The sequence below is a fragment of the Mauremys mutica genome, chromosome 3, assembly GCF_020497125.1.
Source record: "Mauremys mutica isolate MM-2020 ecotype Southern chromosome 3, ASM2049712v1, whole genome shotgun sequence".
Taxonomy (NCBI): domain Eukaryota; kingdom Metazoa; phylum Chordata; order Testudines; family Geoemydidae; genus Mauremys; species Mauremys mutica.
The window spans coordinates 182019987-182036129 of record NC_059074.1 but is presented as its reverse complement, the minus strand read 5'-3'; the positions used below and the strand labels follow the sequence as shown (position 1 = coordinate 182036129).

Sequence of the window (16143 nt, the reverse complement as noted above, 5' to 3'; positions counted from 1 at the left end):
GAGAGGACAGGGAGTACCTACATGAAAATGTTTATAAGAAAAAAATGCAAACCATCCAACAGATAATTTTCAATTATTAATTCAAATAGATAGGTGAATAATGCTCCCTCTCTTGCAAACTACATTGATTCCTTATAAATGTGTCACTATAAAATATGTTAACATTTACCAGCCCATGTAAAAATGATCTACTCAGTTTTAAAATCAAACTATTTTCATAAAACATCCCCATCTTTTAAAATATGCTTGATTTTAATTAAATCGTAAGGTACAGAGCCAAGTGTGTCACTATATTACTTTGATGAATACCCTTTATATGTATTGCTCCAATACACATAAAGAATTGTGTCTTTTACCTGATGTATGCCTCCAGAGCCACTGACCAAATTTCAGCTCATCAATTTAAAATGAAACCAATTTAATTCTGCTTGACCAAAAATCCATGTCTATTGTTCCAAAACATGCAATCACCTTAAGGTATATTGCAATTGCTGTGTAAATGGATCAGCATTATTGGTGAAAGCCCACTTTGTTTGAGGAAAACAAAACCGGAATGGATGGAAAAATAAAAACAACCATTCTTTGAATGCCAGAAGCAGTTTACAGCAGATGACAGCAGGGCTGCTATGGTTGGGGCTTAAAAACTGGCTGCTGCAATCATGGATGTAGAAGAGGGTCAGAAGTGAGCATGTTAGTTTTGACTTTTGTTTACTTAGCTTGGGATTTTCCAGTTAATGTATAGGTTCACACAACCACACAGAAGACAATCATGGAAGTATTAAGGGTCTGATCTTGTGATCCTTACTCAGGCAAAACTCATAATATTGGGAGTGGGGTGAATTTTCAATGGAGAGGAATTAGGCACCCAACTCCCAATGATTTTCAACAGGATTTGGACACCTTACTTCCCTTTGAAAATCCAAATTTATAAATTAATAATATTTGAGATATCTGTCATCATTAAAAATCCAATGCTGCCACATGATATAGCCTTTAAACATGCAAAACTCCCATTTAGAGTAGACTCTGAGACAAAATGTATTTTTAACACACTTAGACCTGATTATTCCTGGAATCATGCACATCACAACATGAAATGGAAGTATTGTCTCAGTCTTGTTATAGCATATATTGCAGAAATTAGAGGTGGCCTAGAAAGTGCATGCTGTGCCAATTTGAACAGTCTACTTTCTAGCATTATTGAATTAAAAACATTTATATAAATATTTAAAATATCCTTTTTAAAATGAATATTATAATCTTTAATTGAATTAATCTCTGCAAATGAAGCAAATAATCCTTAATTGATTTGATCGTTTACTTCTATCAGCTCATTTTTGTCTTCAAACATGCACCAGCTTGTAATAAATAATGTAATCTTTCATTAGCAATTATTGTCTAGTTGCCTATTTTCTTAGATAATCTAATTAATTTAATGATCGAAAGGTAACTTTCCTTCCTGTGCATTATAAAATGCTTGTTTAAAAATAAAAAAATTATGTTTGAATTTTTTGCAGAGACAATGACTATGTTTATATACAGAAGAGAAACAAAGCATAAGAGAGGATAATAAACAAAGGAAACAGCCATTAAAGGCAGGTTTTCTGCAAGTGATGAGATGTTTTCAACTTTCACTGACAACAATGGGAGATGAAAGCATACAGGCCCATTTCCTCCAAAGGTGATATTAATAAAAAAATCATTTCCTGTATTGTTATTAACAATCTTAGATTACTGAAACAAACAAAAATAAATTATAATTTATGCTTTATTATGTATAACGACTTTTTACATTTCTCTGAGCCTTGGCAATGAGAACATTTCCATTGTGTTTCTTGTCAGTTTTTAGTGAATTTTGCTTTCAGATTCATATTCATTGCTATTACAAATAAATAAAGTTGTAGTACATTAGGTCTCTCGATAAATTGTAGTTAACTTATGCAATTAACTCAAAAAAATTAATATCGATTAAAAAAATTAATCGTGATTAATCACAGTTTTAATTGCACTGTTAAATAATAGAATACCCATGGAAATGTATTTAATATTTTGAATGTTTTTCTACATTTTCATATATATTGTATTCTGTGTTGTAACTGAAATCAAAGTGTGTATTATTTTTGCTTACAAATATTTGCACTGTAAAAATGATAAACAAAAGAAATAGTATTTTTCAGTCCACCTCATACAAGTTGTGATAAAGTGGGGAGATAGCTCCCTTTGATGGACACCCATCCAGCCAGTTAGCTGTAAAATCCCTCTTGGTAGCTGTTCTTTAATTGATTTACCTGTAAAGGGGTAAAAGTCCCCCAGGTAAAGAAAAAAAAAGTGGGCACCTTACCAAAAGAGCCAATGGGAAGGCTAAAACTTTTTAAAGGAAAGAAACTTTCCCTTTGTCTGTTGTTCTCTGGAGTGGAGGGTCAGGGCAGCAATGCTGTAAGCAGCTTAAGACAGGTATGATCATAAATCATCAGATGATGCCTAGAGCTACTTATCTGAACTCCAAATGTGTAAGTAGATCAGAATGTTTGCTAGATGTGATCAGGTTTATTTTCTTTATTTTGGGTTGTACGTCTCCTCTGTGTTTACCCCAGATGCTTTTGTTTGCTTGCAGCCTTTAAGCTGAACTCCCAAGAAAGTTGTTTTGGATGCTTAAATTTTGTAATTGATTCTTTTAAGATCTAGAAAAAGCCTAAGTTCCAGATGTATTTTTTCCCTTTTTGTTTTTAATAAAATTTACCTTTTTTAAGAACAGGATTGGATTTTTAGGGTCCTAAGAGGTTTGTGCATGTTGTTTGATTAGCTGATAGCCACAACTAATTTCCTTTGTTTTCTTTCTCAACTTTTCCTGGTGGGGGGGAGGGGATGTGTGTGAAAGGGCTTGAGGGTACCCCACAGGGAGGAATTCCCAAGTGCTCCCTCCTGGGTTCAAAGGGGTGTTTTTACATTTGGTGGTGGCAGCGTTTACCAAGCCAAGGTCAGAAAAAAACTGTAACCCTGGGAGTGTAATACAAGCCTGGAGTGGCAAGTATTAATTTTTAAAATCCTTGCAGGCCCCCACTTCTGCATTTGGAGTGACAGAGTGGGGATTCAGCCTTGACAAAAGTACTGTAGTGCAATCTCTTTGTTGTGAAAGTGCAACTTACAAATGTAGATTTTTGTTTTGTTCATACATACAATACAATCATAGAGTTGGAAGGGACCTTAGGTGGTCATCTAGTCCAACCCCCTGCTCAAAGCAGGACCAATCCACAGACAGATTTTTGCCTCAAATGGCCCCCTCAAGGATTAAGCTCACAACCCTGGGTTTAACAGGCCAATGCTCAAACCACTGAGTTATCCCTCCCCCCTATGTGCACAAATAAAACAATGTAAAACTTCAGAGCCTACAAGTCCGCTCAGTACTACTACTTGTTCAGCCAATCGCTAAGTCAAGCAAGTTTGTTTACCTTTACAGGAAATAATGCTGCCCTCTTCTTATTTACAGTGTCACCAGAAAGTGAGAACAGGCATTTGCATGGCACTTTTGTAGTCAGGATTGCAAGGTATTTACGTGCCAGATATGCTAAAGATTCATATGCCTCTTCATGCTTCGGCCACCATTCCAGAGGACATGCTTCCATGCTGATGTCGCTCATTAAAAAAATAAGTGTTAATTAAATTTCTGATGGAACTCCTTGGGGAAGAATTGTATGTCCCCTGCTCTGTTTTACCCACATTCTGCCATATAGTTCATGTTATAGCAGTCTCAGATGATCACCCAGCCCATGTTGTTTATTTTAAGAACATTTTCACTGCAGATTTGAGAAAACGCAAAGAAGTTACCAATGTGAGATTTCCAAAGATAGCTACAGCACCCAACCCAGGTTTAAGGATCTGAAGTGCTTTCCAAAATCTGAGAGCGATGAAGTTTGGAGCTTGCTTTCAGAAGTCTTAAAAGAACAATACTCCGATGCAGAAGCTACAAAACCTGAACCACCAAAAAAGAAAATCAACCTTCTGCTGGTGGCATCTGATTCAGATAATGAAAATGAACATGCGTCAGTCCACACTGCTTTGGATTGTTATCGAGCAGAACCCGTCATCAGCATGGACGCATGTCCCTGGAATGGTGGTTGAAGACAGAAGGGACATGTGAATCTTTAGCGCATCTGGCACAAAAATATCTTGTGATGCCGGCTACAACAGTGCCACGAGAACACCTATTCTTACTTTCAGGTGACATTGTAAACAAGAAGCGGGCAGCATTATGTCCTGAAAATGTAAACAAACTTGTTTGTCTGAGTGATTGGCTGAACAAGGAGTAAGACTTTCAGGCTCTAAAATTTTACCTTGTTTTATTTTTGAATGCAGGGTTTTTTGTACATAATTCTACATTTGTAAGTTCAACTTTCATGATAAAGAGATTGCACTATGGTACTTGTATTAGGCGAACTGATAAATACTACTTCTTTTGTTTTTTTTTTACAGTGCAAATACTTGTAATACAAAATAAATATAAAGTGAGCTCTGTACACTGTACACAGCCGTAATATATATATAAAGATACACACAGAGAAGTTGCATCAAAACTTATTTTAATCTAAATTTTGGGCCTGATTTAACAAGATAACAATAATTATTATTATCATTATTTTTACTTTTATAGTGCCATATGTCTCTAAGTGCCTTATGTGTTTGAAGAACTATTATCCCAGTTTTACAGATGAAGAAACGGAGGTGCAGAAGGTTAAGAGACTTGTCCAAGGTCACACAGTAAATGGCAGTTTAAAACAGAACACAGGCAGCTTTTCTTCAAATTCCCTAGTCTAACCATTAGATCCTTCTGTTTCCTTGGTTATATAACCATCCACATAGCATTCCAAGTTCTTGTTTCCACAACAACTTGTGACCTTCCCTCACACTTTGTCCCACATTTGGACCTCAGCAGACTAAGAGTTATGGTTTAGAGGCACATCGTGAAAACCAGTTAGTGATCATCTGAATCAAATGAACAGTATGACAACCTTTTGGCAATGTAAATCTTTCTTTAGGCAGTTACAAACAGATAGGGTGACCAGATGTCCCGATTTTATAGGGACAGTCACGATATTCAGGGTTTTTCCTGATATAGGCGTCTATTATCCCCCACACTCTGTCCCGATTTTTTACACTTGCTATCTGGTCACCCTACAAACAGAATATGACAAATGTAAAAGAGTTTTATCTGCTAAAGAAATGTCCCATTAAATTATATTTTTCTAAAGCACGGAGTTTGAATATTGTGACACAAGGTATGTGCAAGGCAGATGATTAAAATGCTTAATGAACTCACTCCTCCCCCCTTTTTTTCAGATAATCAAAATTTTCCACACAACAGAAAGAGATCCTGCCAAAACCTGAAAGCTACTATATGTATCACTAAATTGACAAGGTGCAAATAACCTCAGCAAACAGTAAATAACATTCTCTGACTTAGAGCTTCAGTCTTGGAGGTGCCAATAGCTCTCAACTCTCCTTGAATTTAATACCTGTCAAGATGCATCGTGCCCTTTAAGAAAGTGTATCATACTGTTATCTTTGAAAGAAAACTCTAGAGTTTTAATGCCCTCTTTCCCACCATCTCCTACTCTCATGTAGCCACACTATTTCATTTCAACTACCTCTTTAAAACCCACACTTCTTTGCTGAAGTCCATCAGTATTACCTACCAAAGGGAAAAGTGCTGTTTAAAAATAACAATTGTATCTCTAGAGCAGATGCAATTTTGGAAAGTCCAGACATACAAAGAAGGGAAAATATTTGGAAAGTATATATAGGTTGACTAACCTGACCAATAGGTTCTTTTGTAGGGGTCTTTCCTCTTCTGACAGTGCTTGTGGCCAAAGTGGTGGTAGTTTCCATAACTGACGTGGACATCTCAGACTGCATTGCGGTGGCTGTTGACTCAGTTGTCATAGAAGAAGGCACTTCACCAACAAGTCTCACATTTCCTTCTATCACGATGTTAGCATCATTTTCAGCTGCCATATTCAGAACTTTCAAGCCATTGTAGTAAAGACCAGAGAGCTGGCCTTGGAATGGATGACCCTGTTCTTTGCCTCCAATTTTTATGGTTGCTTGGCTATTGAAGATTGTAAGCTGACGCCCTGTAAAGATAATATTACATACATGCAAAAATGTTGATTGTGAACTCTATACTCTAAGAGGATGATTAACAAATTTGCATGGGGTGAATAATGAGAGCAATAAACTATAAGAGAGTAATTAGACTCATAATTCATTGCTTTTTTAATGAAGTGTCCATGAAATGCATAACTATTGAGAAATATTTGTAATTTCTTAATTTATGTTTTGTTTTTTGCTAAAAGGCCAATCAAGTATATTTATAAATTTGTTTAGTATTGCAAATAAGAATGAGATTGTCCTCCCTTTTACCTACATTTTGCCTTTTTGTGTGTGTGTCAAGAATGCAAAGTTTCTAATTCCTTAAAACTACTTTCCACCATCCACCAAGATTGTCAACATTTCAAGGATTTTCCACACCAATATAACACCTGCACTATAGCTTTTTAAGTAACTGTGTGTGTATATATATTACAAATACATATATATATATATACACACACACACACACGGGTTCGTGTGTATGTGTGTGTGTGCAAACCTTTTACTAAGTCAAATGAAGTCTAATTTTAATGAGTTCTAATGCAGTAATTCAGATATCTGTCATATGTCTATATATAAGTGTATAAATTAATGTTTCCTTTTCACATCTGAATGTTTATTTTCCTTCAACATAAACACTGAAAAGAAATGCATGGTTCATACTGAGCATCTCAGAGACAAAGAATTCAAAAAAAGATGTCTGATTGGCTTTCAGCAAGGCTATCAATTAAAATAAAAAAAGTTTTAGATGTAAAAGCGGCTTCAGGAATGATACACATACCAATGGAGAAATCATGGCACAATTCCATTAAACAGAGAAATCCTCAGCAACAGTACCATTATTATTAAACAGAATATTTACTTTAGCAGATTGGTTTCTGCTAATATAAGCATGCACACAACTTTAAGTTCTGTTTTAATTAGTGTTTGTTCCAAAATCCCCTTAGAAGGTTGCAAACGTTAAAGGGACTTCATTTTGATTGGCAATTCATAGTGCCCACTATTTAAGATACCTACAGTTTAAACAAAGATTTTTTTTTTCAGGACCATAATGAACATATCATAACTACATATATTTTTAGTTAATAATTTAGATGCTGGAACATGTAATATAATCTATGAATGATTTATAATTTGTGGTTAATGTTTGCTATGAGTACCTTCATAGATTGAGTTAGTGGATTATATTTAACAGTCCCTTTAACCTTAAGTTAACAGGGTAAGATTATTAAACAGCTGATACTTCTAAAAATGTGTAGAAATTATTATACAAGGTATGCAAATATTACTCTCTACATTTTACTGTTTTAAATTTGTTTTTAATTTAGTTTTACTGAAAATTTATTTTTATGTTTATTAGTGTTACAATGAAGTACTACTTGGTTATGTTCAAATTATTTTTTTATTTGAAGTTTTAATCAATGTTTTTTACCTTTGTCGAGTAGCCATTCATCAACTACTCGACCAAGTCGATATGGAATTCGCTGTCTAGCAATCGCCAGGCGCTCGTTATCATTGTTTCCTTTAAAGTTTAAAGAGACATTTCATTGGTTAAAATCTGTAAGGTCAAAGGTTAAAAGTTAATACTTAAAGCTTGAGCTATACAGTTGCCACATGATTTTTTGAAATTTGGAATTTTAAAAAGTGGTACCTAGAACATTTCATGTTTCAGACTTTTCATTCATTCATTTATTTTATTTTAGCAAACAAAATTATTCCTATGTTAATTGAAAATTAGAAATCTTCATTTGAGCTAGGTTATTAAACTTATGTTATAGACAGACCCAAAAAACAAATTTATACATCATATAATGGCTTTACAAAAAATGATCATTGACTTCAGGGTTTTGTCTTTTTTGATGTTTCTTATTAACTAGTTAAACATGTTCAGGTGAAACAGATTTATTTTTCAAAAGACATCCAACCTCTTTCTCCAGGTTAGTCATTTAAAGAAGAAGAACACAAGCCTTAACCAACATCTATGGTACACTTACATCTGCTGTATAGAAATATACCTGACAAAACTTATTTTCTGGTAAAAAAAATACATTCTCATTCATTTGATTTAAATAAATTCCAGAAGTTCAAATATGTGATAGAGAACAAATCCATTATTTTTACATTTTAACAGAGCCCAGCGACAACATATTTTACTAAGGAACATTAAGGCTTTGACAAAAGTGACTTCAGTGGTTGTCTATAATAATCCTGTATCCAAAATGTGAGGTGTTTAAAACTTTAGCCATATTTAGCAGGGGTTCATAAGCTAAGAGCTAGCCAGAAGGAGAGTCTGTGAAGGACAAACTTCTCTAACTTGCAAACCTTTCCTGTCCCCATTCTGCACAGAGAATTCCCTTTGCTTTCAGTGAGAGCGCTGCCATAGAGCTCTGCAGCAGACTATGGCCCCACATGATTAGAAATATACCAGCCTGCTACAGATAATTTGAGGATTGCCTTGAATATTTATTTGTAATAATTGATCTGTATGCTTTCATTATATAAGGTATATCAGAAACATTTTATCAATTTCTATACTTTTTTACAAAAAAATCACTAGGAAAATGGTGAAACCAAATGCTTTCTTCAATATAAAGTGCTTTTTGTTTAGAATGACAATACCTTTGTGTCACATGCATTGATAGAAACACATCAGTTTAAGTACCAGAGAAGTGAGCAAATCCAAAAGACTAAAAGACAGTCATTCCTAACTGAGGTCATGTTCCATACTTGTACTTATTGATTTATATGTGCAAACTTCTATTGACTTCAGCAGGAGAAGGATTAAGCCCGGTGTTTGAAATGGTAGATATAAAGCACTAATCTCAGAGGTGTGCAAGACCTCGAATTGAAGCTCAGTACCTGGCAGGATCTTACTGCAAATTATCAATGAAAAATATTATCCAAATTGAAGCACCCAGTCCCTTAACCTTTACTCAGGTAAGCAATATCTATGAAATCAACAGCAACATTCATAAAGTGAAGGATTGGATTTTATTATAGCCCTGGAAACAAAATCAGTTTCCATTCCAACAAGTAATTTTGGTTTATTTATTATGCTCTTCTGTAAAACAGGCTATGACTTACCATGCTTCCTGTCTGCTTTGTACAGTTTAACATGGTTATCATTCAGTTTGGCTGAATGTACAGCATCATGTTTTAGAAATTACCCCCTTCTTTACTTTCTCTTCATTATGCCATGTAAACTTCTATACACACTCTGATATTCGAAGAAAACACATCCACATATTATTCTCCCGTGACTTCAAATACTTTTTGTACAAAACACTTCTGTTTTTTTCTTTTAAAATGTTTCCAAAGAAAGGATTCTATAGAGGAAAAGATTGCATTTTACTTTCATAACTTATCTTCATGCTGTTGTGGACATTCAAAAAGTGGAATTTCTTCCTGATTGTAACCTTTTAACATTCCAGCTCTTCATCTTGGGCGTGAAGCTGCATTCTTTGTATACCCCAAACTCCCCATGACTTCAATGGAAATTGGAGATGTTCAAGGAATATCTGATGAAGCCTCATGTGAGCAACATGTGGAAAAAGGCATGTGGATTAATTTCTTCTGACTGTCTGTCTGTTTTTCTGCATCTCCATTTTTTTCATCTTTCGTAGTAATGGCATATTGATTGATCTTCTCTCATATATCTGACCTAGCTGGATTTTCTTTAATCTTTGCTTATGTTTGGCATTTTTGAATGCTGCTTACATGGCTTTCATAGATGCCTTATCAATTGATTAACTAAATCAGTGAAATTATATCCTATTTCCATGAATTTTCCTTGCTTCCACACTTAAAACCTCCCACCGTTTATACATTTAAAATATTCTACCAAATCACTTGTAATAAAGGTTAGATTGTCAAAATTGAGGGTTGTGAACACTTAAGACCAGATTCACCTCCCAATAAAGTCAAATCAAAGACTCTCATGGAAGTTGGATTGGTCTTTACTCATCAAACAATCTCATTCATTTCCATAGGACACTTTATGTGAGTAAATGTTCCCCAATGTGAGTAATAGCCTTAATGAAGAAACATTTGGAATTTTATAATATGGGCAGACATATACTGGATATCATTTAATGGAAGGTGGATACCAACTCATTTATTTTTAACTTGCTTTCTAAAAGCTTATTTCATTTTAAAATCTTTGCAGTATACAGTGGGTAAAACACTGTATCCTATTATCATGTTGTATGATCTGCAAATTATGCTGTAACCTATCTGCAGCAGCCATGCACCCTGGGAGCTAAATACAAATGAAAACAGTGTAATAACCATTTGCTTTGTAAAGGTCAAATATAAAAATGATTGCTGATTACTTTAGCTCATCTCTCAAAAGAGTAAAAGTGCATAGTCAAATGTATTTTGATTTGGCCCTACTAGATTAGTCTAAGGTTTCTTAGCAGATAATACAAAAGGAAGGGCTAAAAGGAAATGGTGTGGAACTTATCAAACTTTAGTTTAATGGAGAGTGCATAGGTTTAGAGCTGAAATAATTAATACACATATTGGTGACTCAAATAGTAAATTTAAAAAAAAAAGACACCATGAAATCAATCAAGACAGTTACAAATGATGAAATGAAAACAGCGCAAAACCAAAATAAAAATCAGGCATAAAAATAGTGATGGATACACATCTGTTTATCAAATGTCTCTTGCTGAACAGTTAGGGTCAGAGTCTGAGCTGGGATAAATCCCCCTGAACTAAACACTGCTGTACAAATGTACCCATCTGATAGGAAACACGTTACAGTCTGACACATTGTTTTCCCCAGTTGCATTAATCTAAAAAAATTCAGACACATTTGTTTGTAGTTTTGTTTACTGGTGTACTGAACAACATTGAATTAAATCACCAAGAAAATTCCCAAATAAAGCTATTTGCATGCTATTATTCTCTAAATAGAATTCTGGCTTTGAGTTTTTATACCTGTGAGCCTTTGTAAGCATTAAGAAATGCTGAAGAAATGCTTTTCAACAGTAATTCTCTGGGAATAATTTATGTGCATAAACTTTAATTTTAGATAGGTCTTTGAATATCTAGCATAAAGTTTCTTGCTGATATAGGTGAGACTTCTTTGATAAAAATAGGGGATAAAAATGACCACTCAAAGTATGCACTGTGACATTGTCCAGTCTGATTGAATTCTAGATGGCTTAATTCTTCTACCAAATACACAATATTTTGTCACACTGTGGTGTATTAATTCTGTATGAACAGGTAGACTTCAAGGGAATAACAGTAATTTCAAAGAATCAAGGTAAGCAGAGAGGAGCAACAAAGGTCAAAACTTTCCATCATATCTAAATCTTGCGGTGAGATTGAGAAGAAGCAATCCAAAAAATCTTAATCAGACCTTTGCATCTATAGGTCAGTGGGGACAGGCTGACTATGTGAACTTCACTAATGTGTATTTTATCTCCTCCCGATTTATTATATTTTCAGTGCTGAAGTGTAATTCTATTTTGTTCTCTGAAATAAAGGTGTCAGTTATTGATGCGAAATAGCAGCATCCTTGAAAGAGAATAAGTAAGAAGGTTGAAAATTGAGAGTCTGTGAAGAACAACTTAAAGGGTAGAGAATATTTTGTTTCTTTGTAACAGCCCGTTACTTGTCAGACAAATTCACCCTATTAATTACAGTGAGCAACTAGGCAAATAAATAAAATGGGATTATAAAGAGAAATATGAACCCTATCTTTGTTTTTGGAAAAACAAAATCCTTGACTTGCTCGCTAAGTGCCTGGGTCTTATGGCAAAGCTCATCTGGACACCAGTGGGATGACTGGGAGAATAAGGGCTGAGACTGATATTGTCTCTTTCAGCTAACACAAAAGGGAAAATCTGTCAGAAAAAAGCTGAGGGGCATGAGAAAGGGGTAATGGTGGATCCATGGCAGTCTCCTGAAAAAGTCTCTCAGCCCCCAGTTTATAAGATGCTCAATACAGTCACGGGGCTAGCCTATGGGATAGGGGCCATGCTCTAGTGATGGCTACTGATAGCTTGTGCTAAAGATATCCTGATTATTAAAATATGGGTTAGATTTTCAAAGGTGTTTAAATCCAGCTACTACTTTTGCCATCATGGCTACAATCAACTGAGGATGCAAAGGATAAATTTTAAACCTCCAGCTACCTGATCTGTAATAAAATTTACATTCACAATTCATTGTGCATCTATAATTTGACACCCACAAACAAAAGAAGGTGTGATATTGTAAGCACTATCAATTGCAGGCACAAGTGTCTAACTATGTGGTATGAATCTGAAATTGTAACACTGGCAGTCACATTAACTCACATGGTAACACTGCACTTACATGTGACTCTGTGGACAACAGAGCAGGTGCAATATTACAAGACTTGAAAAAAAAAACCATATATTTATGCATTCAATGCTATTATAACAATGCAAATTGGGTGCTTGCTGTAAGGTATATTCAGAACACAGTGCATTGCAAGCAGCCATCTCATCGAAATTCTGTAAAGGCTTACTAGGATTCAGATGAAAATTTAATTATCCTTTTTGAGCCTAATTTAGTGAAGTCAATGAGTCTGACCTAGTGAGCAAAGTTACTCATCTGTGTAAATGTTTGCAGGATTGGGTCCTTTAGCACGGGACATGCTTTAGTTATTCCACACACCTGCTTCTTCCAATGCAATTGCATGATTGCACACAACATTCGGGGGAATCTAATTAATATCCTCAGCTAGCCCCGTAGCTTCCTAAAGTTAATGTGGTCTCTTCCTGAAACTGTCAGGTCCCTGTCTGCCCCCAGGCATTGAAAGCTATGTATCCAAGAGATAAGTTTCCTTTTTCTCCAATGCTTAAGGGAAAGCAGATGCACATCTCTAGGATATAATGTTTCTTACTGTCGGCCATCTTGAACTGACCTGTCAATCAGCCAGCAGAGACAATTCAAGGGAGAAGCAGCTCTAAAGTTAGTTAAAGCAAGTGCAGCAAATAAATAAGGCCCAAATTCTACAATGCTTGCTCACCTAGAATAGTATCTTTCTCTGCAAGTAGCCCCATTGAAGCTAATGGACCCACTCATCTATTCAGTATGAGTAAAAATGTCAGAATCTGGCCCTAAATAAATAGATGGAATAAAATAAAACACCAGTATGTGGCTATAGATGGGGCCTAAACAGACAAATAAAATACATTTTAAAAAAACTACATATCAGATGGACTAGTCTTCACTTTGAATTCATTAGCATGAGCTCTCAAACTCCATGATCATGCTATACAGCCCTGTTCAATGGAACAAGTATCAGAGGGGTAGCCGTGTTAGTCTGGTTCTGTAGAAGCAGCAAAGAATCCTGTGGCACCTTATAGACTAACAGACGTTTTGCAGCATGAGCTTTCGTGGGTGAATACCCACTTCAGTTTAATAAAGAGAGCCACATGTATTGATGCTGAATAGCCAAATAGCATGCACTATAGACACTACAGTGTCTATCAGATATTTCAAATTAAAAACACACCTAGAAAATAAGATATTGAAGGATGTTTACCCTCCATTTACTTATTTATTGCCATAATTTCCTATGATTTGTGAAAACATATGAATGTATCACCAGTGCTAATCTCTGACCAGTGCTTTAGTTGTGTGTTCCAGGCAAGGAGTGCTCAGAATTTGCTCTTTTTGGTGCTTTACCCTCAAGAATATATCATTTTAATAAAGAGGCTGTCTAAATCCTTTCCATTTATCCAAATGCCTTCTTTCCCTGAGACATTTAGGAAGCAATTCAGGTAAAACAGAATTCTGTGCCCAAAGACTCATGATATTGCAAAACCAAAACCTGATCAATTAGGATTTTGCAAAACCAAAAGCAGTACCACCCTTGATTTTACCAATTTCCTATCAGAGTATCACAGATTTCTATGGTCTTTTTCAGCCTAAAGCATCCCCAAATGCTTGATAAAGAACAATAGATACCTAAACAGAAATTACTTCACCCACCATAGTGAAATACAGCCACCTCTGGGGTGGAATACAATGGCTTTTTGGCAGCATAAAAAACTACTACACAACACTACTCAGCAGAAAGCAAAGAATCAGATTGGGCTGAAAATGTGCCCAGTTATTTGACATACTGAAACAATGAGATTTGTCACTGACCCTACAAATAGTACTTTAACTTCTTATGTTCACCTACAGGCTCTTTGCTTCATGCTTGCATATGAAGTGGGCCCTCATCTTAGACCATATTTTTAAACATTTCAAATGTCATCACTGCAAACTCTTATTAATCTTTTGGTACATTGCTATGAGGTGTGGCAGCCTCTTTGGCTCAAACCAGCCACCTTCTGGTGTGTGTTTTGATTTTGATATTTTTCCACTGGATTAATTAGTGATTAAAGTAACAGTGTGCTCTTCCTGAGTCATGTTCCATCAATTATGTGATATCTTACTTTGTTTGTCTAGTGCTCGAACCTTAGTTTTCAGAGATTGGTGTATTATATCAAAAGCAAGCGAGAGATGATGAAAAGCAACAATGAGATAAGAAATCATAGGGCCTAGTCTGATAAATTAAAGGTCATATTATGTTATCAAGCTTTCTAAAAAGATCCTTTGTACTGACTGTGCAGCATTTAAGAAGCTAATGTTGTATGGCTGGTGCTAAAATAAGCAGCAAAATTGATAGAAATCATTAAGGAGCAAGATTAAAGTATAAAAAATGAATTGTTACAAGTACAGTACCATGTCCCACATCATCCTCTGAGTGACATTTTGCAGTTCTCTAAGGTATTAAGACTCTGGACTGTTTCTAAATCATAATGTCACACCATAGAAGGTTGCCTTTCCTATAGGACTTTATCCAGAACTCAACTACAGACTGTTTCTTATTCAAAGTTTTTCAATAGCTGAAAAGCAAAGAATAACATCATCCTCATCTTCAAAGGCTATTTCAAACCTATTGTCCTTAAAATTAGCTAGGATTGAGATAGTAACCACCAAACATGACAATGGGATGTCACCCAGGTAGCAATCTCATTTCACATTGGCAGAGAGCTGTTATACAGAACGTCACTTGACAGAAATAATACTCACATTATATAAATGAACAATAGCAAATGAGAAACATTGTGTTCAACTCTTATTTTATGTTCCTATCAATCAGCGTCCCCACGATTATCTCGTATTCAAGTAGAAGTCATCAGTAAGTAAGAAAGATCTTATTAACTGCACACAAGTCTCCTAATTAAGTTTAACTGTATTACAACCGCCAAGGACAGAATATGACACAATTGTTAGAGGGTTATTGCTCATATTGTTAAATTGTATTATGATCAGTGAAAAAAATATTAAAACTTGCATACATGTATACATATATATATACACACACATACATGTATGCAACTTTTAATATTTTTTTCACTGATCATAATACAATTTAACAATACGAGCAATAACCTTCTAACAATTGTGTCATATTCTGTCCTTAGCACTTGTAATACAGTTATACTTAATTAGGAGACTTGTGTATATATTTCTGGATCATAACATAAAATAATTTCAAATGGAAAAATTAATCCCCAATGGCAAACATTCTGCTCTCAGGTTGCACAGTTTGTAAGTGAGAACAGAATTTGGCCCTTAGTTGCATTAAATAAAGCTACTACAGTTGAAATGGTCTAGTAAACTATGTTTGGAAGCAACACAGGGTTCTGTGAACATTAGTCCAGACACATAAGGCATATGGTATCATTACATGATTAGTGACATAAACATCAAAAGAAATCCAAAATAATCAACCGTAGCTAACAGGGAATACGATAAAGTAGATGCAATTGGGAAAATGATAAATGTCGATTCTATTTTCTTTCATGATGCATGTTAATGGTAGTGAGTTACACACCATTATTCCCCAATGCACTGGACCATACAGGTGCTTTGTCACAATCACTACATCTGTCCTAAACTGTGTCAGCTCATTCTCCAAGAGTTATGCATGATTACACACAAGCCAACTAA

The 16143-nt window shown here is 35.1% G+C and overlaps 1 protein-coding gene across 12 annotated transcripts in view; it reads right to left on the bottom strand.

Moving 5' to 3' along the window:
- Positions 1-16143, bottom strand: part of NRXN1 (neurexin 1) — a 1323847-nt gene that overhangs the window by 182030 nt on the left and 1125674 nt on the right. For 9 of the 12 annotated variants that reach the window (XM_045010133.1, XM_045010135.1, XM_045010134.1 and 6 more), the window contains 2 exons: positions 7580-7669; positions 5809-6128 (listed from right to left, as the gene is read on the bottom strand). In XM_045010133.1, the coding sequence (XP_044866068.1) occupies positions 5809-6128; positions 7580-7669 (410 nt within the window). The remainder of the gene's footprint in view (positions 1-5808; positions 6129-7579; positions 7670-16143) is intronic. The other 3 variants (XM_045010141.1, XM_045010144.1, XM_045010145.1) reach the window with 1 other exon arrangement.